Source organism: Colletotrichum paranaense, assembly GCF_030867605.1.
Source record: "Colletotrichum paranaense strain IMI 384185 chromosome Unknown Scaffold_21.1, whole genome shotgun sequence".
NCBI lineage: Eukaryota > Fungi > Ascomycota > Sordariomycetes > Glomerellales > Glomerellaceae > Colletotrichum > Colletotrichum paranaense.
The window spans coordinates 446,766-474,718 of NW_026848979.1; the positions used below are offsets into that span (position 1 = coordinate 446,766).

Below are 27,953 nucleotides of genomic sequence, written 5' to 3' on the forward strand. Positions count from 1 at the left end.
TGGCTAATGATTCATGGCTATCATGACTGGCGTATTGGGGTGGTTTGTTTGTATCATATTCCCGGCGTTGGCACAGGTAGTCTCTATGTCATTGACAGACTGTCCTCATAAAATGAACGATTCCTTGACCGATCTGTCTTTACGGACGACCAGTCTCATCTGATGGCCCGGGCTGTTTGGCAAGATGCCCTTTCTGACGTTATCTGAAAACAGCTCATAGGCAGGGTAGTAGCCGTCGACGAACTTGACGACCTGCGCATCAGTCATGCCCGCACCCCTCTCGCGACGGAGCGCAGCCTCTTGCTGCAGGCGCCAGTCGTAGACGTACTGGGTGTCCTCGGCATCAACGTGGATAAAGACGTCGAGGAGATCAGTCATGGCGTCGTACTCTTTGAGCCTCGCGTTCACCAACAGAAGGTGCTCGAGCTTGTGCTTCTGGAGCGTCCTGCTGGGGGCCTTCCACCTGGCTTCCACCTCGGCCCCGGGCAGGGCGCGGAAGCCGACGCACCAGCCCTCGAAGATGACAACCTGGACTTTTGGCTGGCCGGGCTTGTTGACCTCTGTCCACTGGTTCTCGGGGACGCGGTCACCCTGGCCGGAGAAGGCTGCCTTGTCGTAGGAGGGGACTTTGGTGGGCCGACCCTTGGTGATGCTGTCAAAGAATGCGCGCGCGAGCTGTGTGTCGTGCGTTCCTGGCTCCCCGCGCTGCTGGACGAGGAGGTTCTCTGGGTGAGAGCGCGCGAGGGCGACTTGGTCTGCGTGTGTGAGGTAGAGGTCGTCGATGCTGAAGACGAGGGTGGGGTGGCCTAGTTTGGTGAGGGTGTCGGCTAGGGCGCGGACGAGGGTTGTTTTGCCGACGCCTTGAACGCCGTTGAGACCGATTATGAAGGGGCGTGTTGATGCTTCATCTTGAGGGGTTGTACGGGTTTTGAGGAGGGAGGTGATGAAGGGGATGCAGAGGGGGCTTTTGTCATCGATGATGGGCGGTGCGGTGGAGGCCATGGCGGTGGTGGTAGCGGTACCTGGGGATTGGGGGAGTCACGGGTGATGCCTGTGGATGCGGAGGTGGTCCGGCGAGACAGGTGAGGGACTTCATGGCCGTTTGGACGCCGATGCCGAGAGGTGTCCGGCGGGGTTCAGCGGGATGCGGGGCGGCATGCATCCTCGCGGCGGGTTGACGCCGAAGCGCGTGTCTGGGTCCCCGGGATTGTGTACGTACTCATTTCCGCTTCTGATTACCGCGGGTGCACCATGGTGATGATTCAATCTACCGGTCCCGGCAGCATGCAATGTTCTACATGGTTGAGGTGGCCTGAAAGCTGTCACTGCAAGATCTTTGGCAGAAAGACTTCATCTTTAATGTATCAATCATCAGCTAGCTAGGAGCCAGAGTGAATCGGCAGAACCCCACGGCATCTCATCTCGTGCGGTAGGCGAGCATACCCGAGATCTTACCAAGGCTAAATTTCCTCGTAGGGAACCATTGAATCTAACTTGCAAGATTCACAGGGGACTCTGGACCTCCCAGACAGACTTTGGTCGGCAGCTGGGGTGACCAGTAGGAAGAAGGGGCTGGTACCCATCTCTTTCGGCGCCGTCTGTGTTCCCTGGGGCCATCAACTCAGCACAGGTCCGTCGGCATCGAGTGGGCACGGCATCCCGCTCTCTCGCCTTTGCACCTTGGGCCTTGGGGCTTGGTGGCCGTTCCCCAGTGTTCCACGGCGCCAGACACTGGGGAGACGCTGGGGAAGTACGTACCCGCTGCCGACCGGAGGCTGGCCCAATACAGCGCTGTGAGTGGTCAGACTCGTGGTCGAGCAGGGGCATGTGACATGGAGTGGCGGGGTTGACTTCCTTCCCCACATGACCTCATGTGCACGATGGGGTACGTGGGTACCTCGTCGCGCTCGAGTCCATTGGAGACTTTGTATCCCACGGCAAACGGAGCATGTGAAGTTTGGCCTTAGCCGCTTTCAGACTAGCGTAATTCGTCGGCTTCGGACACAGCAAGCTGCCTCGGCTCTCTGAGCGGCTGCCGTCACGCTGCACAGAAGACAGTTGCCGGAAGCGCAGAAGTTAGAAAACCACCACGTCCGTCCTTTCACAAGAACAAAAGACTCGTTGGATTGATCATCGTTGCGACCTCTTAACCAAATCCAATCTCCAAACTTCTTCTGGATTTCTCTGTGCCACCTGTATTTCCATTTAGCGACTGTTCTCTCCCTCTCTCTCTTCAATCCATCACATACACACAATGGCTGGTCAGCTACGCTTCGACGGCCAGGTCGTCGTCGTCACTGGCGCTGGCGGTGGCCTCGGCAAGGCCTATGCCACCTTCTTTGGCTCCCGCGGCGCCAGCGTCGTCGTCAACGACCTCGGAGGCTCCTTCAAGGGCGAGGGCAACTCAACCAAGGTATGGCATCTGATAGAAAAAAGCGTCCGGGTGCGCATCGCTGACGTCTGACTACCCAGGCGGCCGACGTTGTCGTCAACGAGATCAAGGCTGCCGGCGGCAAGGCCGTGGCCAACTACGATTCGGTCGAGAACGGTGACAAGATCATCGAGACGGCGATCCAGAACTTTGGCCGCATTGACGTGCTGATCAACAATGCTGGCATCCTGCGCGATATCAGCTTCAAGAACATGAAGGACGAGGACTGGGACCTGATTATGAAGGTGCACGTCAAAGGATCGTACAAGTGCGCTCGCGCAGCGTGGCCCCATTTCAGGAAACAAAAGTACGGCCGTGTCATCAACACGGCCTCGGCTGCCGGTCTCTTTGGCAGCTTCGGCCAGTGCAACTACTCTGGTACGTGTCCCACCCAGTGCCCAATTGATATAAATCGCGTCGTGATGCTAATTCGGTTCATGCAGCTGCCAAGTTGGCCATGGTCGGCTTCACCGAGACTCTGGCAAAGGAGGGCGCCAAGTACAATATCCTGTGCAATGTCATTGCACCAATCGGTACGTGCAACGTGTGGGCAAGCGGAGCCGCGGGCAGGGGAAATAAACCATGAGCGCTAACTGGTACAAACAGCCGCCAGCAGAATGACCCAGACTGTGATGCCGCCCGATGTGCTGGAGATCTTGAAGCCCGAATGGGTCGTTCCCCTCGTCTCCGTCCTCGTACATAAGGACAACAAGGATGAGAACGGTTCCATCTTCGAGGTTGGCGGTGGTCACATTGCCAAGCTGCGTTGGGAGCGATCCAGCGGTCTCCTCCTCAAGGCCGACGACAGCTACACACCCAGCGCCGTCATTAAGAAGTGGGATCAGGCCATCGACTTCTCCAAGCCTCAGTACCCCTCTGGTCCTAATGACTTCTTGACCCTCTTGGAGGACTCCATGAAGATGGGCCCCAACGAGCAGGGTGAAAAGGTTGACTTCACCGGCCGTGTGGCTCTCGTCACTGGCGGTGGTGCCGGGTAAGCTTATGGAATATTGCATGTGCTCGTTCGCAGCTAATAGCCTTTAGTATCGGTCGTGCCTACAGTTTGGCATTCGCCAAGCACGGCGCCACGGTCGTTGTCAACGACTTGGTCAACCCCGACGATGTTGTCAACGAAATCAAGAAGCTTGGCGGCAAGGCTGTTGGTGTCAAGGCCTCAGCAGAAGACGGCGATGCTGTTGTCAAGGCCGCGATTGATGCTTTCGGACGCATTGATATCATTGTCAACAACGCCGGCATCCTCCGCGACAAGGCCTTCAACAACATGGACGACAGCCTCTGGGACCCCGTCCTGAACGTCCACCTCCGCGGTACCTACAAGGTCACCAAGGCCGCCTGGCCGTACTTCCTCAAGCAGAAGTACGGACGCGTCATCAACACCACCTCCACCTCTGGCATCTACGGCAACTTTGGCCAGGCCAACTACGCCGCGGCAGTAAGTATCATGGCGTTGAACCTCGGGACATGATCACTAACAAACGTACAGAAATGCGGTATCCTGGGCTTCTCCCGTGCGCTCGCGCTCGAGGGCTACAAGTACAACATCTACGTCAACACCATTGCTCCCAACGCCGGTACTGCCATGACAAGAACCATCATGCCCGAGGAGATGGTCCAGGCCTTCAAGCCCGACTACATTGCGCCCGTTGTCCTCGCCCTCTCCAGCGACAAGGTCCCCAAGAACCCTACCGGCGGCCTGTACGAAGTTGGCAGCGGTTGGGTCGGCCAGACCCGCTGGCAGAGAACCGGCGGCCACGGCTTCCCCGTCGACGTCCCCTTGACTCCCGAGGAGGTTCTCAAGCACTGGGACGCCATCAGAAACTTCGAGGACGGTCGCGCCGACCACCCCGAGAAGACCCAGGATGGCCTTCAGAGCATCATGGCAAACATGGAGAACAAGAGCAACAAGTCCAAGGTATGAAGACTTCTTCGGCAGCGCAATCCTGTAAAGTAGCAATAGCATCAAAAATAAGAACAATGTTGATCAAGTCTCCTTACAGTCAGAGGCAAGCTCCGGAGGTGACAGCAAGTACCTCGACGCCATCAAGGCCGCGCAGAACGCCGAGAGCAAGGGAACCGAGTTCCAGTACGAGGAGCGCGACGTGATGCTCTACAACCTGGGCATCGGCGCCAAGCGCGACCAGCTCAAGTACGTCTTTGAGGGTGCCGACGACTTCCAGGTGGTGCCAACCTTCGGCGTCATCCCGCCCTTCAACACGGAGCTGCCGTATAACTTTGATGACATTGTCCCCAACTTCTCCCCCATGATGCTTTTGCACGGCGAGCAGTACCTCGAGATCAAGAAGTACCCCATCCCCACCGCCGCCAAGCTCGTGTCCACCGGCAAGCTCCTCGAGGTCGTTGACAAGGGCAACGCCGCCATTGTCAAGAGCGGCATCACCACGGTCCATGCCGAGACCAAGGAGCCCGTCTTCTACAACGAGATGACTGTGTTCCTCCGAGGCTGCGGCGGATTCGGCGGCCAGAAGAAGCCCGCGGACCGTGGCGCCAGCACGGCGGCCAACAAGCCTCCTTCCCGCCACCCCGACGTCGTTGTCGAGGAGAAGACGACCGAGGAGCAGGCGGCGCTGTACCGTCTGAGCGGTGATTACAAGTGAGTTGAAGTTACTTCCTAAGTATTAAGATTGTTGACTGACGTTTGACAGCCCCCTCCACGTCGACCCTGCCTTTGCCAAGATGGGCGGCTTCAAGGCCCCCATCCTCCACGGCCTCTGCTTCTTCGGCGTCGCCGGCAAGGCCGTGTACGAGCGCTTCGGCCCCGTCAAGAACATCAAGGTGCGCTTCGCCGGCACCGTCATCCCCGGGCAGACGCTCGTGACGGAGATGTGGAAGGACGGCGGCAAGGTCATTTTCCAGACAAAGGTCAAGGAGACGGGCAAGCTGGCCATTGGCGGCGCTGCGGCGGAGCTGGTTGACGACAAGAGCAAGCTCTAAACTATTGCGTGAGAAGACTACACCGGACATGTTTTTTTCTAGTTTGTATGAGTACATGGCTCTCTCGGTATGATTCATGAGATTTTTCAAATCAAGTTCAGGAATAAGGCAGGTTATGAACTTTAAAGTTGAATGTATTTACCAATTACAAAAGGTTACTTTGTTGTAGATGAGCGCCGCGAGACGACAGCCCTCATTTACTCTACCCTCATGATGTGAGGTTGTTCCCGTTTCTCGACCATCCCGCAAGCCCTGAACGCCCCAGAAATGCCCATATACTGGTATACTCATGACCTTATCAAACTCCGAGGCTCTTGTCTTTCTTTCTCTCGTGTTTCCCAACATGCCGCATCATGCCGCTCTACAAAGCACACATGTACTCGGAGCGTGCTTCACACAAAAATGGTCTCAACCACAAAGTCGCAGAGCTCTGGCAAGGTCGGCAATTGACCGTTCTTGAGGCGGTTCTCGACCGGCGAGACCCCGTTCCTGGCGAAACCCGTCTCCAAAAAGGCCTTTTCGGCCCCATTCAGCTCGCGCTTCTCCGTCTCGCGCCACTTGGTCTCGGCCTCTTCCTTGGCCAGCCTCAGCACCGAGTCGGTGTCCTCGCTCTCCCAGAGATTGCACCTCGAGCACTCGGTGCAGGGCCGCGGGTCACCGTCCGGCCTAAAGTGGTCGCAAAAGTGCCTGTACCCTTCGCCGTCGCCGTTGGTACCGCCAATGTCCTTGCGGCAGACGTAGCACATCTTGTAGCCACAAGGACAGGTGAGCTTGTTGCAGCCCGAGTTCTTGACGAATGACGTATGGCATCGCGGGCAGACGCGTTTGATGGCCATGCTCATCGCCTGCTCAACCTGAGTACGCAACGCCACCAGAGACGACTCGTTGCATACGTGAATGTCCTTCCAGGCCTTGGCACAGGATAGACACGAGCTTTTTCCGCAATCGGGGTTTTGACATGCAAATTTGAGTCCACGACGTCGTCGGCGATGGCGGCCCAGAGCCAGGTGCCACTGTGCGACCAGGCGGTCGCCAACCGTCTGCTTCGTGCTGACGAGAAGACAGAGAAAGGAGGATAACAAGACCACAGGGAGGAGGAACGGAACCGTTGCGATGCAGACGAGTAATAGCGCAAGACTGAGTAAACTGTCAAGTCTGATTCGAAGTTGCGTTTCTTGCGCTGGGAGGTAGATGTCATCCACTTCTGCATAGTCGCAAAAGGGGCAACGAATAAGGGGCATGTTAGAAGTCAGGAGACTGTTTTCTGCCAAACGCTGGTCGAGTTTACGGAGAATCTCGGCGCCCTTCTTCTCCTCTAGCATGGCGCGGTGTATGTGCTCGTAGGGAATATGACCAGGGCACCCGTTCCCTTCGACGGCGAGACATCTCAGCGTGCCGTGATCTGTGTCGATGCTGCTGTGCCATCCCTGGCCAAATACAGCTTCCGTAATAGAGTGTTGAACACAGCGGAAACAGAGCATATGCCCGTCCGTGTTGCAGGTTGTAAATTCCTCAAAGGTGGACTCGGTGAAACAGCATGCGCACTCGTGCATGGCGCCGGCTTCCTCGGCTTCTTCATTATTCATCAAGGAGGCCAGACCTCGATCCTTGTCCTCTTGCGTCTGCCGTGCCCGGTCTTTCAGCGGTCGGACCAAATCACGGTACAGCTCAGAGTCGAGCTCTGCGTTCCCCGTGGCCTTTAGAGACGGCACGATGGCGCCTTGGCCAGTTGACTTCCATATTATCAGCGGATGATTTTCGGCTTCGCCCGTAGCGACCGGTTTCCGGCGGAGAAAGAGGGACGATATGGTGAAACGCCACGACTTTGACGACAACGAGACGAGAGTGTTGCGGGCTTCGAGATAGGAGTAGTTGGACTCGGCGAGGACGGCGTTGATGGTGGAGCGCGAGAGGCCCTTGAATTCGTGCCAAGCCAGCGCTTGCACGGCGTGTTTGTACTCGGGACTTCGGAAAGCTTCGACGCGGGGGATCAAAGCCTCGTTCTGCTCTCCTGCTTCTTCGTTCGCAACCGGGGTCCTGGCAGGTTGGTTATCGACAGCCCTCCAGCGACCCTTGACCCAGGCGACGCGATTCTTCAACAAGGCGTCAATCACAACAGCCAGCCTCGATTCCTCGTCAAAATTGATCAACATTTCGCGGAAGACCTGAATTTGAATATCAGGGAAGATGGCCGCAAGAGCCTCGAGGCTGTTGTTAAGCTCGCGAAGGTCGGGACAGTCGGGAGACAGCGCAGGGAGCTGCTCCTCGTCGTAGATGTATCCATAGTGGGAGGCGGAGGTAGAGGTAGAGCTAGCGTCTGTCGTCTGGGAGGAGGCGTTCTCAGAAGCCTTTTGGAGAGAGCTGGACGACGAGGTCTTGGAGCGGCTGGAGACGAGTTTGTCGGTAGAGGATCCGAGAAAAGTTGTGAGGCCCATCTTGTCAGTTCATGATTGGTGTAGGCCTCGCATGGCGTGGAACCGGCGGTGACGGTCTACGGGCACAGCGGGAGGCAAGGCAGCTACCGCGACATATAAGTACAGTCGAGCTTTGTGACGACGTTCGCAGAAAGAATGGGTCGCAGTGTTTGCTGACGAGTGGGCGCGAGGGTGTGCGGTGTGAAGTTGTCAAGGATGTCGCCAGGTCCCTGGTCGTTGGGAAATGGCGGACAGGGAAGCACAGATCGGGGACTGTTATCGTTGTTGAAATGAATGTGACTAGGTTCCTTAGTGCCGAGTGATGCTCATGTAAGGACGATGCCGATGTATCTTTTGGGCGTGCTCAGGCGGCCTGGTACCTCTAGTGGCTGTGTCTGGAAAGACCATGCGGGGGAGTTTAGGGGAATGACCACCAGCTGGCGAGGCGTTGGTTAGCGATGCCCATAGTGGAAGCTCCCGACCTTTACTAAGGCGGTGCCAAGGCCAATCATCTCTACGCGTTAGCTGCAGCGCTCCATCTTCATGCAAACACTAACAGTCTCTGATCACAACCAGCTCGAGCAGGGAAGGACGTCCCAACAGTTGCAAGTGCCTCGGCCACTGGGTGTACCGGGCTGCCGTCACACGGTAGCTCACGCTGATGGGAAACGAATATGACCTTCATTCGGGTATCCTTGTATGGCCACGGAGTACTGAAGACTCATCACCACTCATTCAATCTGAACCTTGCCTAAATGCAAACAAGTGAAGGGGGAAATACCTCGAGTGAGGCGCATACAAGCGGTGATGCCATGTATCTTGGTACTCCCCTCGATAAAGTCGTTTTACATTACAATGATTCTGTTCGAGAATTGGCAAACGCTAGCTCTTAATCCTGTATGCAGCATCATCTGCGGTATGCTATTGTGACATTAGTATGTCTTGACTCAAGTCAATCTACCGAGTCCGGCAAAGTAGTAAGATCGTTTCACAGGGGGGATAGTTTGGATGTGATGTTCTTCCACTTGCTCTACAGCCTAGATCTCTCGCAAGAAAAACGTGGTCTAGCGTAGTCGAACCCCTCATGCTTCCAAAACAAAACGCTGGTTGATCTACAGGTCTACCTCCCTGGCCGCCACGTCGGCCGCTCGAGTCCGTTTGATATACGCCCTGCACTCTATACATCCCACCTCCACTCCAATCACCGCTTAATCGATAACCGAGGGCCTCCCCTTCAAGACTTGCGGTGGAGAAGGCCGGCGGCACCCTGTGTGAAGAGTCAGACATAATTCAATGTACACGATTCAAAAGTCAAACTCGCCTGGTGTTGAGGGAAGATGAGCGTGTCTGCGACGACAACGTTCTCTCTCCTAGTAGTCGTAAAGACGACAACCTCTGCGATATCTTCAGGGGTGAGAGGCTCACACCCGCTGTGGCATAGTTAGCATCGTGCTAATACTTGAAGCTTCTCGCAAGGTCTGAGACAGAAGCATCCAAAAGAGTAAAGCATTGACTTACGCGTAAACAGCGTCGGCCTTGGACTTGTCACCGTAAAAGCGGACGACGGAGAATTCCTATAGCATGTTAGATCTCGTGACTAACACTAGGCTCCCAAGAGATGGCTTACAGTCTCGACCTGGCCGGGGTCAATACCAATGACGCGGATGCGAGTCGCAATTAGCTCCTTTCTCAAGCTATCGGTGAAACTGCGCACGGCGGCCTTGGTCGCGCAGTAGATTGAGCCACCGGGGTACGGCTCACGACCTGCCATGGCGACGATCAGTCAAACGTGGTCTTTCGCAAACATAAGACTGAGAGGCGCCAAACTCACCAGCAATGGAGCCAATGTTGATAATGTCTCCTGAGCCGCCATCGGGGCGCGCCTTGAAGATGGGGAGAATGGCCTGCGTCACATTGATGAGGCCGGTGACGTTGGTAGCGAACATGACGTTGATATCCTCCTCAGCGATCTCGGGAGCCTTGGCAACTCCCTTGACGAGGCCGCTTTGGAGCCAGTGTCAGTTAAAGCCAGACTGAGAATGAGCAGCAAACGTACGCATTGTTCACGAGGATGTGAATATCCTTGAACTCCTCGGGCAGATTAGGCACCAGCTGGCGGACCTCCTCGGGGTTGCTGACGTCCAGCTTGACGGGGTGGATCTTGACGCCGCTGCCGACCTCCTTTTGGATTTCGGCGGCGACCTCCTTGAGGGTGTCGATGCGGCGGGCTGTGAGAATGAGCTTGAGGTTTTTGGGCGCCGTACGGGCATATTCAAAGGCCGTGCTCTTGCCGATACCGCTCGAGGCACCGGTGATGAGCACCGTCTTGCCTTCGAGGCGCTTTGCTGCGGCGGACATTATGGTTCTGTGATGGTTCTGGTGGAGGACTTTGCGCAGTGAAGAATGCAGCTGAGGCTGTTGGCGTTGAGATGACAAGAGTGAAGAGCAGACAGAGCGAGCTATACGGGTATAGGGGCGCATGTGTGAAGTGAGAGGAACCGGGAAAGAAGAGGGTCGGTTCGGGGATGAATTAGTTGCTTATATACCTGACTCTATCTGGGATTCTGCAGAAGTCAGGAGAAGGTTGCTTTTGCTCGTACAGTTGCTATTATCCAATGAAAGGGAAGGATTAGTAGGGGAAGCTGTTCCGGTACAGAAAAAAGGTGTCGACACGTTTCCGACTACAGAGGCAAAGGAGGGACGGATAAGACGAGGGGAGAGCACAAGTGGACGGCACGGCGCACGGAATGGATGGGCCCCACACTGCGGGGTTTCAACCGACCGATAACCGGCGGGGACAGGCGATTGCATCATTTTTGCTTGAAGCTTCTTCACTCGACACAACTTGTAGTGACCTCATCACTTATTCAAGTATAAGTAGCAGGGCTAGTCTTTTGCTATGGGGGAATTGACAAGAGGGTCTAATGGGGCTCATTCATAGCCTTCTTGGCCATGACAGGCTGTCGCGCCGATGAGGTGATTGACAAGTCCGACTTGTTTGTACTTGGCGGCCTTTTCTATCCCCGCACCATGCGGCACCAACGCCGATGAGCTCTACCCGGCTGAGACTCCGACAGGCAGCCCAGGGTTACATAGGCCAGGGTTGCGGCTTGCTACGCCCTTGGTTCAGTCAACGGTCACCGTTGTTTTCCGGTTGTTGGCTGCGGAGTGGTTCCAAGATATTTCGACATTGATAATTAATACTGACATGAGGTATTGCTCATAAACCCATTCTCATCATATATAACCGTTGATGCCCAAATATTGACAGTGAGAACCCCATAACGCCGGCCAGGTGCTATGCTTCAGAAATCATTCAACCAAACCCAACAATAAAGATACAGCGCTCGCTATACACAGGCTCAGTCCGTTGTTGTTGAAGAAACCAACGTCGTGGCTGCCGATGCCCTCCGTCTCCTCTCCACCTCGGTTCTGATGTGCATTTGCCGCTGCTCCTCGATAGTAACACGATTTCGACGATAGACGCCAAAACTGAGTAGGATCGCTATGCCAGATAGAATAGCTCCCACCTGCATGTCTTTGCAGAAGGAGTCGGTATAGACTTGACGCACGGCTGCGGCTTGCGCCTCCGTCAAGTTCGCCCCTGCCCCGTGGAGCGACGACAGCTGTCCCGGGGTGAGCACGCCAGTCAACTCGTCTCGCATGAAGTTGCCCAAGATGGCCGTTGACGCGGCGATTCCCAGACTGCCACCGAGAATCCGCACCTGTGCGATGATTCCTTGTGCGGGGGCTTTGCTCCGTTAGCTGTCTGTCTACATCTAGCAGAGTCAGATTACTCACCATGATCTGGAATCTCGGACTCCGTGGCTCCTAGGACGGTTGATGAAGTGGCTGACAAACCAAAGCCAAAGCCGATAAACGTAAGGAAACCAAGTGCTTTGGGTTCCAGTTCCACAGACGACGACAGTGTCGTCATTAAGCCGCAGCCGATACACACGAAGCAGCTTGCCGTCGTCATTGTCTCAAAAAGTCGGTTCTTTTTCTTGTTGATGATTCCGCCGAGAGTGGTTCCTAGCGCGACAGAGCCTAGCATGGGGAGAAGTAGGATACCCGCAAGCAACGAACTCTTTCCGTTGACGATCTGCAAGTGGACAGGGAAGGCGTAGATGACCAGGAGGTACGGAAACCCGAGAAACATCGTGTTGAGGATTGTGGCGACGTAGACACGGTTGCGCAGAAGTCGCATCGGAATAGCGGCCATGATGCGGCTGCTCCAGAACTTGGCGACGAGAGCCTCCCATCCCAACAATAAAATGAAGCATACGCCACCGACGGTAACGGGGGCGATGAAGACGGCTTGACGCCACTTATTGCCGTCCGAGCCGACATTTTGAAAGGAGAAGACAACGAGAACTGATGCTGCAACGAGAAGAAAGGAGCCCACGATATCCAGCTCCTTCCAGCGTCTACGTTGCAGCGTTGGGAGGTGTTTAGCGTCGGGCCATGTCAGGTAGAAGATGAGCATTGAGACGAAGCCAACGGGACCACTATTTTGATGTTAGAACACGGACGTTCTTCTCCAAGGACTGGGTTCACTCACTTGATCCAAAAGATCCACCGCCAAGAGGCGTAATGGGTAAGGATACCTCCCAGAACTGGGCCAAGGACACCGGCGCTCGCAATGACCATGCCGACGAGGCTGGACATGTACTGAAGCAAGTGCTTGGGGGCAACCTCGGGAAAGATAATCATGGTGATGGAATAAAGGCCTGGCGGAAACTTAGCAAACGACTTGACGATAACTAGCATTCTCTACTCACCAGAACCACCCAAGCCTTGCAGAGCACGGCATGCAACCAGCTGCTCCAAGTTCTGGGCAAACCCGCAGCCCAGAGAAAAGGCGAAGAAGATGATGAAGCTTGCCAAAAAGGCATTGCGGCGGCCAACAATATCGGATGCTCGAGCCACCAAGACCGCACAACTTAGGTATGTGAGCGTGTATGCGAGTGCAACCCAGTTGATCAAGTCGACCGAGTCAAACTCTGTGCCAATGGTGTACAGACTTGTTGCCACGATTGAAGCATCCAACATGGAAAGGAACAGTCCAAGACAGAGCCTTTCGGGCGGGTTAGCATAAAGATCTACAGCAGCCCTCAACACATCGTGGGGATAATTACCCAATACTGAGCAGCCAGAATCTCCATGGCGGCAAGGTGGCATCTCTGTAATGATGATTCTCTACTAGGCCCTCGGCCTTGGTGGACTCGATGTCCTCCTTGATGTTACCCATGACGATTGCTTCCTTCAACGATGCAGAGTTATGCCAGCAAGTAGCAGTCGCTATGAGAGTGTCGTCGATGTAATGATGTGGTCGTGAATGTCAAATTGAGGTTGTCGGTGGATCCAGGCCTTGTACAACGATTAAGTAGTTGTTGATGTGACTGATGGTTCTGAAGGGATGTTCACTCGGCTTAATCCTGTCCGTCGGTAGGGCGAAAGTCTGACTCGAAGGTCGTCGGTGTCGGAGCAACACTATGTCGACAACCACTCACGATGTACAGATACGGGGTTGAGAAGCAGAGCCGGGGCAACTCATAGTGAAGGATGTCACGAGAGGCCCGGGAAGCGAATCTGACAGGAGGATCAAAAGACGCTTGGGAAGAGAATGCGAGGTCCAAGTAAGCAGAACGGGGCGAAACCCACGAAGGGAACGCGATTAAAAGGTCGACAGGTGCCATGGCCGAACATAAGAGAGAACTGGAGAGGTTGAATCGGCGTTCGGGGCGAGACGAATTAGGGAAAAAACGAACGTTCGGCGTTCAGCAACGCATTCGCATTCGCTAGCTCAGAAACGACCTCCTGAGCTCACGGTCCCAGTTGTTTGTCTTTGGCCCGCCGCTGCTGCCGGCCGTAAGCTGATCCCGTAGGCGAATGCGGCGTGGACCCGGCGCGCCACACCAAAAAAAACCACCAGAGAGTCAAACAAGTCGGTAGTGAGACAGACCAATACCAGTGAGGCGAGCGAAGAAGGGAGGGCACGATAGTGCAATAGTCTAGGCCGCCGCATTTCTTTCGGTCGGAGTCCCCTAAGGGTTTTGTATAGCCTTTCGGTGGCAGCAGGTCGTCCGATGAGGAATGCCAGAACCCGCCTCCCCGACGCACCACGGCCGTTAAAGAATCAGCTGCAACGTGGTCTAGATCCATCATCCAATCCAGGCCCGATCTGATCAATGGTATCTCATCGGCGAAGGCCCTAACTTTCAGCTCCGTGAATCGCTGGATCCAGGATAGATGACCTCAATCTTCCAAGTCCGAGGATGGCCAGCATCGTAGTTTGCTCAGCAACGTTTGCCAACGCCGAAGGGTGTTCGTGACTACCGACCGAACAATTATGCTCTACTGGATCCAGCTGCCGAGTGCGCAGCCAGGCCGCAGACTCAGTGCTTAAACCCAGCGACGGGAATGAAGAAGAGAGGCGAATCCGTCGCTGAGGAATGTGGGTTCGACACCGCCTATTCGCAATGCCCACTCGGACGGCGCTCGTAAGTAGGGAGTAAACCATGGTCATGCACTCAAAGTCCTGGCTTCGGTGATCGTTGACTCTCCGTAGTGGATGGCTGCGCCACGCACCGAATACAATGTGCTGTTAGGATGTGTAAATCCGGGCTATCTCCCACTCTACCTAGTATCATTTGGGAACTGTAAAGATAGCAGCAGTAACCCCTAAGCAAACAACAGGGTAAGGAGATTAAAGAGCAGACCAGACGAGGGAGACGCAAACTTCATTTCGTGGCATGTTTGCTCAGAGTGCACAAAGATATGTACACACGCGCACACGGCAGAGACAGGTGCTGAGTTGAGAGAATTGAGATGGCAAAGAATACTGGCTGGGTTGACTGGGATCTCCGTTGCTTCTTTCTCGGCTTGTTGGTTTTTCATGTTTGGCTTTGAGTGCACATACGACTGACCGTTCCCGGCACTGCTGGTGTCTGACGATCGTAGATGGAGAGGGCGAAGGCAGGGGGTTTTGTTCATACCTGACAAGCAAAGTTCCAGTCAATTTCACAATGTCTAAGGGAAAAAGAAAGCGGAAATGGATCGCAATTATGGGGCGTTGTCCGGAAGGTAAGACCCCACGGCCGTACGGATACCAATGCGGCCCTTTCCCGGGCCGGACGGAGGCCCGCCCTCCCACGTGCCTCCTTAGGTAACCAGCAGCGCACTAATAAGTCATCGCCTGCTTACCTCATCCATGGTCTCACACCTCACCGTGCGAAGAACCCCAGCACTAAGCTTTGGTGCCACTTCGTCGTTGACGACACTCAGCCCAGGCACCTTCAAACGGCCAAAAAGGCGCTGACAACGACCGTCCCACATCCAACCCACCACAGTGCACACGTCCTGTCGCTATCGTCAGTCAAGGCCGACTTGCTATCGCATTGACTTATCGAACCTCACTATATCGAGACTTGGACTGTCCCTGGATCTCATCGAATCCTAGTATTCAATACTTGACACATTGCCGTGCGGTCTCTCTTCGCCCGCTTCAACCATGACAGACATCATAGCCGACCAGGCGCCGCCAGCCCTCACCGTGCCATCGGAAAAGGAAAAGAAATATGACCGCCAACTCAGGCTTTGGGCTGCGAGCGGGCAAGCTGCTCTGGAGTCTGCCAATATCTTGCTCGTGAATTCCGGCACGGGCACTGTAGGTGTTGAAACACTCAAGAATCTCGTACTTCCAGGTATGAAACGTGTAGCTTACATGCTGGCTCTGAATGTGCACTGCTGTTCAATACTCATCATCCAAAACTAACGTTCTTAGGAATTGGAAAGTTCACGATTGCTGATGATGCCGTTGTGAATGAGGCTGATCTTGGCGTCAACTTCTTCCTGGACGAGTCCCACCTCGGCAAGTCCAGGGCCCAGAGCTGTACTGAGCTTCTGCTAGAGCTCAATCCTGAGGTTCAGGGTGATTGGTATCCTAAAACTTCGGTGAGGCAAATGAATCATGGAACCTGTGTCATAAGACTAACACAGTAGCAGGAAAATACGGGCCTCCAGGAGCTTCTCAAAACCTCCAACCCCTTCACCATCATCTTGTACACACTTCCCATGAAACAAGAAGACCTCACCGTACTCGAGTCGTACAGCCGAGAGCACAAGATGCCAGTGATCGCGATACACTCTGCGGGTTTCTACTCCTATTTCAGCACTCGTCTTCCAGGCATCTACCCCATCGTCGACACTCATCCTGACGTTACAGCCATCACGGACTTGCGGCTATTGACCCCGTGGGAAGAGCTGGAGGCCTTTGCCGACAGCCTGACGAAAGATATTGACAGTCTCGATAGCCATGAACACGGCCACCTGCCATTTGTTGTTATTCTCCTACACTACCTGAAAGAATGGAAGTCATCTCACGACTCTAAGCCCCCGAGTAACTATAAAGAAAAAGTCGAATTTCGCAAGACGGTGGCCGCTGCTACGAGAACAGACAACCCTGAAGGAGGTGAGGAAAACTTTGAGGAGGCTGAAGCTGCCGTGTTGAAGACTATTTCGCCACCGTCACTCCCTTCTGCCGTCAAGGAGGTCTTTGAGTACAAGCATGCCGACGAGGTGAGTGCCCGCTGTATTACCTAAAAAGGCCAACCCACCTAACAACTCTGCAGAACGAAGCCACCTCTAGCTTCTGGATCATCGCAGGAGCGGTCCGTGACTTTTATGAGAAGCACGGCTGTTTGCCAGTACCGGGCGGCCTCCCAGACATGAAGGCCCAAACTAGCGTATATGTTGAGCTTCAGAACATCTACAAGGCCAAGGCCCGCAAAGATGCGGCCGAGGTGCTTGAATCGGTCCGTCAGAAAGCCGGTGGCGAGGGCGTCGACGCAGCCGAGGTCGACTTGTTTTGTAAGAATGCGGCCTTTGTCAAGCTGGTCGTCCCTGCAAGTGGCGGGCCCGAACAACTACGTAGCGTAGCAGGTGAGGAACATCTCCACGAGGATTGCCACAGCCGGTGCTCACAAATTGCATTTACAGCGCAGGAATTTGCCAACGACGAAATGGCCAAGGAGGGCGTGGTGCCACTGTCGCTGTTCCCAATCTATCTCGCCCTCCAGTCCACGTCACACACACCCACGGCATCTTCGGATGAGATTCTAGACAAGATCAAGACACTGCTTCCAGGCTGGAGCGACAACGAGCGGCTCGCGCAGGCGGCGCAAGAGGTAGCCAGGTCTGGCGGTGGAGAGCTGCACAACGTTTCCGCCGTGACAGGCGGTATGGTGGCTCAGGAGACGATCAAAATCATCACGAACCAATACGTACCCATCGAGAACACCTGCATATTCGACGGCATTGCAAGCCGATGCCAAATTCTTCGTCTCTAGGGGGTCGGAAATACTTTCCAATCCGGCCGCTCGTGGTAACCCCTGGCTTTCATGAGAACGGCCGTCCATGGACCATGGACCGTGGACCCCACTAGAGCAAGGCGTGCGGGGAAGCTGACGATGCTATGTCCAGCCAGCGTGGTTGGTGAAAAGTTGGGAGCAACTCCCCTTGGGCGGAGAGATGAGGGGAAGACGATGGTACGCACCGTGACCCTGGGAGAACCCCAAGGGGGAACCGTCCGGCATTGAAGTCGCAGATCCCGGAAGAATAGATTGTTTTTCCAATATTGGAGAAAGGTCAAACGGGGGTAGTGGTGGCAGTGGTACCTAGAGCTGGGAGACATGGAGATGGTTTCCGGGATGGCAATTTGTTTGGGGGAGGGGTGTGTGGTTGCAACTCTAGCGCCGCAGCAAACTGATTTGCAATGCCGGGGTTGGGCAAGGACACCACTTTAACCATCACTGGACCCTGTCGGATGGGCGTGTGGTTGTCTGGGCGGAGATCACGTCGGACCGCAGTCCCTTACAGCTACCTTACCTGGGATGTGGATGAATTGCGATGCGGCCAGGGGTATGCGGAACCGCTCTGGAGCAGATGGACGTGACGAGGGCTGACGATGGCGACCTGGAGAAGTCCACCTGCTATGCCTCATGATATGATTCTTGCCGGCTTCATAATCTTCAAGGATCCTATTCACCGCCAATTGTTCAGTCTTTGACCGTACATATGCAAATGATGAGTGATCTGTCAGTCTTGCCGTGATATCAGGTCCCGACAATGAAACTTCCGGATTGTGGGCAAAAGTGTCCGCAGTGAAAAGGCATCGATCGTCTGATCTTTTACAGAGAGTACGACATTGAAAACACTGAAAATGCATGCCAAGAACTCGGACGATTTCGGAGAGATAAGGATTCTTTGCTTCTCAGATCATTCCGGTGGGATATGGGATATAATTCTTCAACGGCCCCCAAACCTTCGAATTTCCTTATTAAAAAGAAACTGATAAGTGAGAAGTGCTGGGTAGAAGATTCTTCCCTGACTCAAACGACGGCATATAACAGCGGAGCCGCCCGTTTATTGTGGTCTTATTCATACAGAAACAATGTAACATACTGCGCGACTGAGGGAATAAAACAACGTCAAACAAGTGAACAACAACCAAAACGATTCGGAAGTTCAAGAACAGAAAACCGCAAAGGGTATCAGGAACAATCCGACTTTGGAGCCGGATGTCCAGAATTTCCAATTCTGGAATATGAACGAGGGCGGCTCTGGACGGAACAGGAATCCGATTAGCGACAGCTAAGAAAGCGACTTCTTGGTATTGGTACAGAATCTGGACGTGATGGTCAGCATATTACCAAGGTTTTCGGCTGGCTTTCCGAAAGGACTGCCTCCAAGGCATTGGAAAGGCACGAAACTAGCGAAATGTCTGTCTGACAGTTCTTCAATGTCTGGCACGATCCATAAGCAATACGCAAGCCACCGGCGGGAATAAGAGGGTGTAGATGGGTGCAGATGGGCGTGTGTGTGCGTCTGAGCCGTGTCAGCAGACACCCATCAACTTCACGATCCTCTGCAGGTTCGTCCGGCTGGCCTTGCAGGCTGAACCGGCGGCGGGCGGCAAGGTCGGATACGTGCGGCGAGTTGCCCGAGCAAGTGTCAAAGTGGGCTGCCGTATGATGGGATGCGTACCTCCTGGGCTGGGCGATGCATCTCGAGACGGTTTGCAAGCCGCATGCCTCCATCGAGTTGCTATCATGGCGGTCAAGGAGGGACTATTCTCAGGATGCGCATCCAAGATGGGCCAGGGTGCATGGACTGCGCAGAATGTAACCGACAGGAAGACTTTGAACGGCGGCTATATCGTCAAATCCAAGTGATGGAGCAATAGCGCCGACTTCTTCTGCGGCGTAGTGCTACTTGTGCTTTTGCTTCGATCCCGCAGTGCGTTTGACGGGCCCAAGATCGAGGTGTGGAAATAGAGTCAATCTTCGTAGAGGACAAGAGCCGGCAAAATGATTGACAAGACTTGTCAAAATGTATGACGTTTTCTCCAAAGCAGAATACCTCAGTCTTCTTCTTCGCTCATCAGATGGACAAGCGGGTCCTGTATTGAACCGAGAATAACGGGCAGAGAAAGGCGCAGCCGTCTCTGTGCGGGCTGGCCCGTAAACGGGCTCGCTGCCCGTCAAGCAGAGCCGTCACTCGACAACTTTCCCTGTCTCTCGGGCGCAGCCGTCGAGCAGCCGAGCCAGATGCGTCAATAAGATTAGACACGTGTCGATAAAGGTGGCGGGCCGAATTGCTGTGCCGGCGAACATAGTAAGCTGGGCAGGCCTCTTTCGGAAGCCAGTTTGAACGACATGTACGAGCCTCGAAAATGCACACTCGAGAGCGCCCATGCGGCATTTCGCAGTCTTCGTGATCACTCCCGCGTATATCCCGCAGGAGGCCTTACAAGTTACGGATAGTCGTCGGAGAGGCCCTTGTCATTGTGATTACTCGCAAATTGAGCATACTCTGGGACCGGACTCGCGGAAGAATCTGGCTGAGTAAATCACGGTTACACTGCCCCGGTCGACCGTCGGCTTGAGAAGTTGCAAGCTTCAGTCAGCGTCGGACACAAGCCGCTACTGGAAGGCCGACCATGCTTCATGCAAACATACGCACCCCTACCTCCACAACCCGTGACTCAAAGATCCCCGCAGGAGAAGCGCGGCTAGACAGGAGACGACAAGTCTAGACGGTTCGCCGGGTCCGATACCCTCTGCTATTGCACAATCCTGAATCTGGGGAACCATGCCTTCAGGAACCTTGGAGATCATCCTCTGCAGACCATGGACAAGCTACTGCAGGAGTGCCTGGTGGTTTGCGACTGCGAAAACGATGCCGCCTCATTGATCGACGTGATCAAAGGCCATCTTTTGCGGTGTTCTGTGATGCCAAAACATATCTCAGCCTGTAGTGTTGCCACTGGCCGGGAGTACCGCGTGAGGCACATGACAACTCAAAGAGGGATACATCCCACAAGCCAGCATATGCCGTGGTCATGCAGATTAGCGAAAGACATTGTTTCATCTCAGGTTGTCGGGGAGGCCACTGTTCCCTGTAGTGGCGCGTGTAGTCGGCATTAGAGAGAGAGTAGTCTTCTCTTCAAAATCCAACGGTATGCAGGAGCAGGCACCCGCTCCAGGCCAGCGAGGAAGGGCGCCTAAGAGTGAGGTGCTGTCGGCTGACCGGATCGAGCATACCACACCTTAGTCGATGTGTTTTAGACTTCTAGTCATGCCTGGTCGATGGAGGAGGGAGGCAATGTTGTGGGGTATCGAATACCCAATAAGTGCGGATGCATTGCACGAGGTCAACCGCGAAGTGAAGGTTAGCTCTTGTCGAGCACATGAGCGGTCACCGCCACAGTACCAGGTCTTCAGTGCGGTGCGTCAGCGGGAGATTGAGACGCAATGGCCCAGAGACAGACGTGATGGTGATAAGATCAGGGAGTCCCTTAGTGAGCCGTGTGTCGTTCTTTGGGTCCGCAAAGACCTAGATGCATTAGTGTGGCTTTTAGCAGTTGAATAGGCGTTCCTTACTTTAGGCAAATCTGCTCCTTTAACGGATGACGGGCGGCAGACAATACGCAGGGGACATGGGAACGGTTCGTCGGGAGAGGTGCCAGGTACAGCTCCTCAGCAAGGCGTGTCATTGCGTGGAAGGCTGTCCACCTGATGTGTCTTGCCGTTGTTGATTAGTACAGGCTCTCCAGGTACAGTTGTCCCGTCCAGGTCGCGCACGCGAGACTCTGAACACATACCCAGTAATGATGGAGGCCGGCCGGAATAGAAACCAAGGGAGGAAAGGTCGAGACGGTAGAGGAGGCAGCGTGGTTGGAGGAACCAAACTTGTAATGCAAAGGGGTGTGGGGAGGGTAGGAGCGGTTATGGAGCTATATGAGACGGGCGGCAGATTTAAGTACCCCAAGAAGTAGAGGGAAGAAGCAGAAAAGAAGAATAGGCGCATGCTGGTGTGACATGGGCTGTGATGAATGCGTGACTGAGCCGCCTCGTCCGTCTGGCGCTCCTGTGAGAGGTACCCGTCGGTAGGGCCGGTCGTCCTGGATCGATGAAGCCAAAATTGAGACCCACGATGGGCGGCACATGCCGGCGGGAAGTGCTTTGAAACAGCCGAAAGCTTTCGGGATCGAAGCCGGGCAGAAATAAGGTCTCTCTGTTGGAGTGTAGTGGAAGCAAGTCTACTGAGACTTGGAAGATGCACCTATACTTGAACGCTGCTATGACTTCTAGATAGCTTCACGACGCTTGCCGCGAGTTTGGTCGCCTTCGGGTCCTATAATGCGGCTTCCCATGACGAGGTTCACGATGAAACAATAAGACAGCCTTTCAGAGTCCGGCAAGCCGTTGATCAATTTCCTGCTTTTCGTTCGGTCAAGATGTCATCCCCTGATGGGCCGATGAGGGAGGGATGGTAACCAAGCCGGCCGAAGTGAGATGCAATGAGCCGGTCCGCCAGTTAGAGCAGACCGGATCAGGACAGAGCAGAGGTGTAAGACATGAATTGATCAACCATATCGGACTGCTGGCGGGCTGCCGCATGAGGCCGAGAAGGTGTCGTCTCATCTGTACATGGAAAACAGACTCAGATGTCAAAGAAATTTGTGTCCCCTCACAAATTGGAGGCCGTCTTCTTTAACAAGGATGCGGGGACAGCTTGGAGAAGCAGGGGGGAGGAGGGGGAGGGGCTTTGGAAAGAAGGTGTACGGATACCCTGGATCGGCGGTGGTACCACCCTGTTTATTTCTTCCACACCTCCTCCCTTCGCCACACGCCTCTACCACAGTAGGCGAATTAGCATGGCACCCAGTCTATGAGAGGAAGCCCATGGTGACCGGCTGTGAAGATGGAGAGGATGGATAAAAACAATTGAAAAAAAAAAAGAGCAGACAATGGAGCTTAGAGACATGCTAAAAAGACTGGGTGTGCGATGCGCGTATGGATCTTGCTCCACATGTTCAGGACGGCTGCGGATATATGCGGAGACGGAGACGGAAGGCCTGAAAGACACACCAAGGCTCGAAAAGAAAGGGAATAGAGGGTCGGGCAAGAGTCAAGAGCTTCGCGTTCGGCTAGAGCGGTACGGATAATAGCGCGCTGGTAAGGAATTCCAGACCGTGGTTATTGTCGTCGTTGAAATGAGGTGTAAATGCCATGGCTGAGGCGGGACTACATATTACCGGTGTGGCTGATGCTATTACCTTAGGTAAGCATGGAGAACCTGCCTCTTTTGACGCGAAAGGGGAACTGCTTTCCTGCCTCCCTCGCGTCGACGGTCGCACGGTCGCACACGTCCAGAATTTGAGAAGGAAAAAGAAAGTTGGAGATAATGGTCCGTGTCTACTACGTATATGTTCCTTACTTAAGCACTGCTAAGGTAATGGAAGGCATCGTGGGCATTCGCGGACCGCAAGAAAAGCAATAACTTTAGCTTCACGCGCCAGGGGTTCGGCCCCGCCCGATTGAGATTCCCCACCAGTCAGTGGCTGACGGCTGTCACTGGGCACTTCAACCTAAACACTACTTCACCCGCTTGCCGTCCAACGTGGAAGCCATTGCCACTTGCAATACGCACCTGACCGTGGATCAAGGTCCCAGGAACTATGTCTGAGAACGAATAAGGATCCCAGTAACCGTTCGGATGCCAGATGTGATGTGATGCGATGCGATGCGATGTTGCCTACAAGGTGTTTCTTATTACACACCTCCGTTTGGCAGTAAGGTACCTTTCCTTGCCTTACATTACCTTACCTTACTTTATGGATACATGTCTAAGGCATAGAAGGAAAGAGGTACCGAGGGTAAATTGATCACATCGGGTGGTGGACACGCGCAGTAGGTAATCACGGTTGCGAGCGGTACGTTCCCATCGTTGTCCCGTCTTCCGTTCTGTCCTCTGAGTGGCCTGTCAAACCCGTGGCCCGGTACGCTACCCCACTTTGACCCGACGTCCCCCCGCCCTCCCATCGCCGGTTTCCCCGCCCCCAGACCACTCACTCACTCACTCATTCACTCATTCACATTGCTTGCCCTCCCCCAACCGCCAAACTTTGCCTGTTGATTAATTTAACAATTTGCCCATCGGTCCGGACGACAACACCAACCGTGTCCACCCATCCCTCCTGCGACTTCTTCGCTCCCATTTTCGCAAATCTCCTCACAACGAGGTTTAGAGCCATTTGCGCACTGCAACCTTACCCCAATCCCCATATTTTCGTCCGTACATTAGCCCATCGTGCCGTGTCACCTGAGCTGTGTTGTTGGTGTCGCTAACTGCTGACTTGCTGTATCTAGCAAACCTGCATTCTCCCACCCATCCCATCTTTCACCAGCCACAGTGACACAAACCTGTCATCCCTCCTCATCCTCATCCTTCTCCACACTCTCCAGATTTTCTGCCCCAATCACAGATCGCCTTGATATCCAAAGGGGGTGTGTCTTTCGCTTCATCCTCCGCTTCTTCCTGCTTTGCCTACCAATGACTTCTACTACTATAAACCAACGATATAGCACTCTACCTACCAACAGTGATCTGCGCTGCTTTTACGCCTCTCCCACCATCTGAACTCTCTGTACCACGGTGCCTGTGTGCCTGTGTCGGCCGCTCGGTAGTGGCCTTGGCCACGATCCTCAAGCCCCTGGAGTCCAAGACACCGCCACGAGGCTTCCCATCATGCCGTCCCACTCGAATCTCTGTGAGGCCAGGTCCACCACTCAGCGTTATGCTTCACTCAGACCAGCGAGTTGTCGTACCTCATCTTTTGGTCTGATGATATAGTGTCTGGCGTGCCTAGGTATCGTTCCCGTCCCTTCGGAATTTGGCCCTGTTACGGTCCCGTTCACTCTCATGATCCGTCCACGCCCCTCCTCCAGGGATTCTGGGACAAGAAACCCCGGTCAGCGTTCCTGGCACTAGGTGCGAGTCTACGGCTCCATGCTGAACCTCGCAGGTTTGACTTTGACCACCTCTTCGGCTCGTCACCTCCAAGGCTCCAACACGCCCATGTTTGTACACTCAATCCACTTCTCTCGGTTCCCCTCGTCCTAGCTCATTCTGCCCTCTGCCTCTTTTTCTCATCCACACACACACACACACACACACACACTCTCTCTCTCTCTCTCTCTCTCTCTCAAAAGAAATAGCCCACCAGCCGCCTCTTTCACACACCATGGACATATGCAGTCGACATTCTACAGATGTCACCTCGCTATGGACCAGAGACACTTTGAATCTGGATCAAGCCCCCCTCCACTGTGAGCCCCCCAGTCACTTTCTTGGCCGTCTAGCCTGGTTTGGTTCCGGCCGGCCAATCCTAAGCTCAATTGCCTGTCCATCTTGCTTCACGTAGCCGACACGGCATTGAGGTTCCATCGCCTCTTTTCCCTCTCATTCAGTGCACCTCGAGACCCATGCTGCTTTTCCCCACACCCAGTGTTGCCGCGCCGGGTCCCTCGAATGGTTGCCGTGCTCGGGAGGGTGCTTCATTTTGACTCTACTCAACAACTCTCTCTTCCAGTTTGTATATAATGTCTGCGTCTGCGCCAACCTTGTTGACGAACTGATCTGTGCGTCTGGATTTCCCGCAAAGACAAAGATAGATCTTTTGATCATCTCAACGCCTCTTGACAGAATTACCCGAGGCTCTTGCGAATTATCTCAGCTTCTCATCGGCCAGAGCAACTCCATCTTCTCGGCAACCGCGAACATGGCTCCGTCCATCTCAGTACCCGCTCAGGGTGGAATGTTTCACACCTGTGAGTCTCTTTGAGCCGTGATTGTCTCCTCCAACTCACACCATCCAGTCCAGGGCGTGACGCCACGGAAGCAGACGTCAGAGTCGCAGGAAAGCGGCAAATCGACGAGCTCGTCAGGCTCGAAGAGAATCACTACCCCACATGCTTGTGCCGAGTGCAAGAGACGAAAGATGTACGTTCCGCTCGGCCTCTCTTGACCCGATATCATCTGACCTCTTTGGCAGCCGCTGTGATGGCCAACAGCCATGCGGCCAATGTCTTTCAAGCCGGGCTCCCAAGCGCTGCTTTTATGACAAGCACAGACAGCGCGTCATTCCGTCTCGCAAGACGCTCGAGGCACTCTCACAGTCTCTCGAAGAATGCCGCTCTGTGCTCAAGCGTCTCTTTCCCCATCAAGACGTACAATCGTTACTCCCATTATCTCGCCACGACCTCCTTGGTCTCCTTGAACACCCGATTCTGGATACGCCAACCGCGCTACCCTCACCGCCTCTTAACACCTCCCCCCTCTCACAAGAACTAGACTCCCCGGTTTGCTCCGGCTCCGAGCGGGGCTTCTCGAGCCTCGAGCTCATGCCTGGCCGGGACACCGAGTGGGACGAAGAACGCCGCGTACGCGATCCTATCCCCATTGAGGCCGACGATGTGAACGCCCTCTCGCTGTCCGTGGACCGTCAATCGTCATATCTCGGCGCCTCTTCAATCAAAGCAGCGCTCATGTGTCTCATGAAGGTTCAGCCGGCACTTCGCAACGCGCTCACCACGCCGCTCCAGAGCGCCGAAGTCACACATAGCTTCCCATCTATGCGACAGAGAAGCGCCGTGCCCAAGGATACCCAGCGCATCCCGTGGTCATGGAAGGGCCAGACGCTCATTGATGCTTACTTCAAACGCATTCATGTCTTCGTTCCCATGCTGGACGAGGCCGCTTTCCGAGCCGATTATCTGGAAGGCCAGCGCTTTGATGCCCCCTGGCTAGCATTGCTGAACATGGTCTTTGCTATGGGCAGCATTGTCGCTATGAAGTCGGACGATTACAACCACATCAACTACTATAATAGGGCCATGGAGCATCTGCCCATGGATGCCTTTGGCAGCAGCCATATCGAAATGGTGCAAGCCCTCGCGCTGATCGGAGGCTACTATCTGCACTACATCAACAGACCCAACATGGCCAACGCTGTCCTTGGCGCGGCCATTAGAATGGCAAGCGCCCTCGGCCTTCACAGAGAGAGCCTGGCGCAAGGGTCCAGCGACATTGCCGCCGCCGAGACCAGACGCCGTACGTGGTGGAGTCTCTTCTGCCTCGATACATGGGCAACAACAACAATGGGACGACCCTCGTTCGGCCGATGGGGCCCTGCCATTAACATCCGGCCGCCAGAATTTGGAATCAGCCAGGGCCGGGACTCTGCGCAGCACGCCGGCATCTTGCCCCTCATCGAGAACATCAAGTTCTGCAAGATTGCCACGCAGATCCAGGACCTGTTGGCCATTTCGCCCCTCCTCCGCGCAGAAGACCGCTGCAACCTCGACGGGCAGCTGGTCAACTGGTACAGCAGCCTACCGTGGCTCCTGAGAACGACGGACCCCTGCGCGGAGCCGTTGTACATTGCCCGATGCATCATGAAGTGGCGATATCAGAATCTGCGGATGCTCCTCCACCGACCCGTTCTGCTGAGTCTGGCTAGCAACGGCTCGCTGTCTCACGTGGCCGAGCAGGACGTCACGGCCATTGAGACGTGCCGCGAGCTCGCGAAGCAGACCATCGAGGATATTGCCCGGGAATGGACTCGCAACCAAATGTCTGGATGGAACGCTGTGTGGTTCCTCTACCAAGCGGCCATGATCCCACTGGTCAGCACGTTCTGGGAATGGAATAGCCCGCGTGTGGCCGACTGGCACCAGCAGATCGAGACGATCCTCGACCTGCTGGAGGCCATGGAGGACTGGTCATTGGCGGCGAAGCGTAGCCGAGAGGTCGTGTGGCGAATGTACGAAGCCTCTCGACAGCCGTCGATGCGGTCAGAAAGCCCTCTGCAAGGGTTGGCGGGCGAGCAAGGGATGCTGATGGCGGAGGCGGAGCTGCACATGTCACCCATCGGCCTGGAGCCGGAAGGGATGGGCATGATGGGCATGCTCGATCAGCATGGACTATGGGATATGGACGGCATGTATTGGGGCCAGGGTCCCGACCAGGCCGTCGACTTTTCCCCGTACAACGTGAGCGAGCATATGATGCATATGGACTACGGTATGATGGGCAGCCAGGTAGCCGGCATGGAGGTCGGCTTCTTCGTCCACTGATGTGTCACATTGGGGATTTTGCTCTGGCTTTGTTTCTCTGGTACATACTTGGATCCTGATGCTGGGATTGGGACACTTGGCGGAGGGCGTTATAGGCCGAAGCCAGAGATGCTGTACATAAGCTCGCATGCCCAAAAAGGTGAGCCAAATAGTGCTCGGAGTTTCTTGGAACGTACGCCAGTCACATTGACGGGGCCAAAAAGAGGAAAAGGGGGAGGGTGGCGGGCGCGCCTGAAAGCATGGAAAACGGGACATGATGGCAGCGAAGATTACTGGAAACGCCCCGAAATGACGATGACGATTTTACGTATGACCTGCAATCAAACGAGACCCCATAAAGAAAACAAACTGTAACAAGAGACAGCTTGGAGCTCACTTTAACCCCGGGCTCACTCGCCGGCCCGCCGTTGGCAACAATGACATCGACCACGTGTGTTTTTGCCATGCGAGGAGCTACTCTGGAGTGCCGGCAAGGCAAGACTGGGCCTCGTCGGCCGGTCCTACGATCCTAATGAGTCCCTGCGTGGCCGCATAACTTTACGTCCTGCTGCGGCCATGGCAGGCACATGGCTGTAAAGAGGCCTTGGATGCGAGTGATGTGCAGAGTCCTACGTGCCGCGAAGTCATGAAGCATTATTCAACTTTCCCATC

General features: G+C 54.8%; 9 protein-coding genes across 9 annotated transcripts; 4 read left to right on the top strand and 5 right to left on the bottom strand.

The window, feature by feature from the left end:
- Positions 1 to 105: 105 nt before the first annotated feature.
- CPAR01_15865 (D-glycerate 3-kinase) lies at positions 106 to 1,002 on the bottom strand (the record flags this gene model as incomplete). The annotated part of the gene is made up of 1 exon (XM_060500111.1): positions 106 to 1,002. One exon carries the CDS (start codon positions 1,000 to 1,002, stop codon positions 106 to 108), a length of 897 nt encoding a protein of 298 aa, XP_060341300.1.
- A 1,252-nt stretch (positions 1,003 to 2,254) lies between these two features.
- CPAR01_15866 (short chain dehydrogenase) lies at positions 2,255 to 5,404 on the top strand (the record flags this gene model as incomplete). Its single annotated transcript, XM_060500112.1, has 8 exons — positions 2,255 to 2,413; positions 2,473 to 2,809; positions 2,875 to 2,964; positions 3,038 to 3,425; positions 3,476 to 3,884; positions 3,936 to 4,364; positions 4,450 to 5,063; positions 5,116 to 5,404. The coding sequence occupies 8 exons, from the start codon at positions 2,255 to 2,257 to the stop codon at positions 5,402 to 5,404; spliced, it is 2,715 nt and encodes a 904-aa protein (XP_060341301.1).
- A 392-nt stretch (positions 5,405 to 5,796) lies between these two features.
- On the bottom strand, positions 5,797 to 7,839 carry CPAR01_15867 (uncharacterized protein; the record flags this gene model as incomplete). The annotated part of the gene is made up of 1 exon (XM_060500113.1): positions 5,797 to 7,839. One exon carries the CDS (start codon positions 7,837 to 7,839, stop codon positions 5,797 to 5,799), a length of 2,043 nt encoding a protein of 680 aa, XP_060341302.1.
- A 1,187-nt stretch (positions 7,840 to 9,026) lies between these two features.
- Positions 9,027 to 10,299, bottom strand: CPAR01_15868 (short chain dehydrogenase; the record flags this gene model as incomplete). The annotated part of the gene is made up of 6 exons (XM_060500114.1): positions 9,027 to 9,085; positions 9,136 to 9,248; positions 9,337 to 9,392; positions 9,446 to 9,582; positions 9,650 to 9,822; positions 9,875 to 10,299. The coding sequence occupies 6 exons, from the start codon at positions 10,297 to 10,299 to the stop codon at positions 9,027 to 9,029; spliced, it is 963 nt and encodes a 320-aa protein (XP_060341303.1).
- An 881-nt stretch (positions 10,300 to 11,180) lies between these two features.
- On the bottom strand, positions 11,181 to 13,517 carry CPAR01_15869 (major facilitator superfamily transporter; the record flags this gene model as incomplete). Its single annotated transcript, XM_060500115.1, has 6 exons — positions 11,181 to 11,569; positions 11,620 to 12,326; positions 12,380 to 12,548; positions 12,600 to 12,895; positions 12,957 to 13,081; positions 13,332 to 13,517. 6 exons carry the CDS (start codon positions 13,515 to 13,517, stop codon positions 11,181 to 11,183), a joined length of 1,872 nt encoding a protein of 623 aa, XP_060341304.1.
- Positions 13,518 to 15,331: 1,814 nt separating this feature from the next.
- Positions 15,332 to 17,168, top strand: CPAR01_15870 (ThiF family protein; the record flags this gene model as incomplete). Its single annotated transcript, XM_060500116.1, has 4 exons — positions 15,332 to 15,524; positions 15,605 to 15,774; positions 15,826 to 16,398; positions 16,452 to 17,168. The coding sequence occupies 4 exons, from the start codon at positions 15,332 to 15,334 to the stop codon at positions 17,166 to 17,168; spliced, it is 1,653 nt and encodes a 550-aa protein (XP_060341305.1).
- Positions 17,169 to 20,871: 3,703 nt separating this feature from the next.
- Positions 20,872 to 21,189, bottom strand: CPAR01_15871 (uncharacterized protein; the record flags this gene model as incomplete). The annotated part of the gene is made up of 1 exon (XM_060500117.1): positions 20,872 to 21,189. The coding sequence occupies one exon, from the start codon at positions 21,187 to 21,189 to the stop codon at positions 20,872 to 20,874; it is 318 nt and encodes a 105-aa protein (XP_060341306.1).
- A 2,557-nt stretch (positions 21,190 to 23,746) lies between these two features.
- Positions 23,747 to 24,010, top strand: CPAR01_15872 (uncharacterized protein; the record flags this gene model as incomplete). The annotated part of the gene is made up of 1 exon (XM_060500118.1): positions 23,747 to 24,010. A coding segment is annotated over one exon (264 nt), but the record flags the coding sequence as incomplete, so codon positions are not given.
- Positions 24,011 to 24,946: 936 nt separating this feature from the next.
- Positions 24,947 to 27,302, top strand: CPAR01_15873 (fungal specific transcription factor domain-containing protein; the record flags this gene model as incomplete). Its single annotated transcript, XM_060500119.1, has 3 exons — positions 24,947 to 24,995; positions 25,044 to 25,167; positions 25,220 to 27,302. 3 exons carry the CDS (start codon positions 24,947 to 24,949, stop codon positions 27,300 to 27,302), a joined length of 2,256 nt encoding a protein of 751 aa, XP_060341308.1.
- Between the last annotated feature and the right edge of the window lie 651 nt (positions 27,303 to 27,953).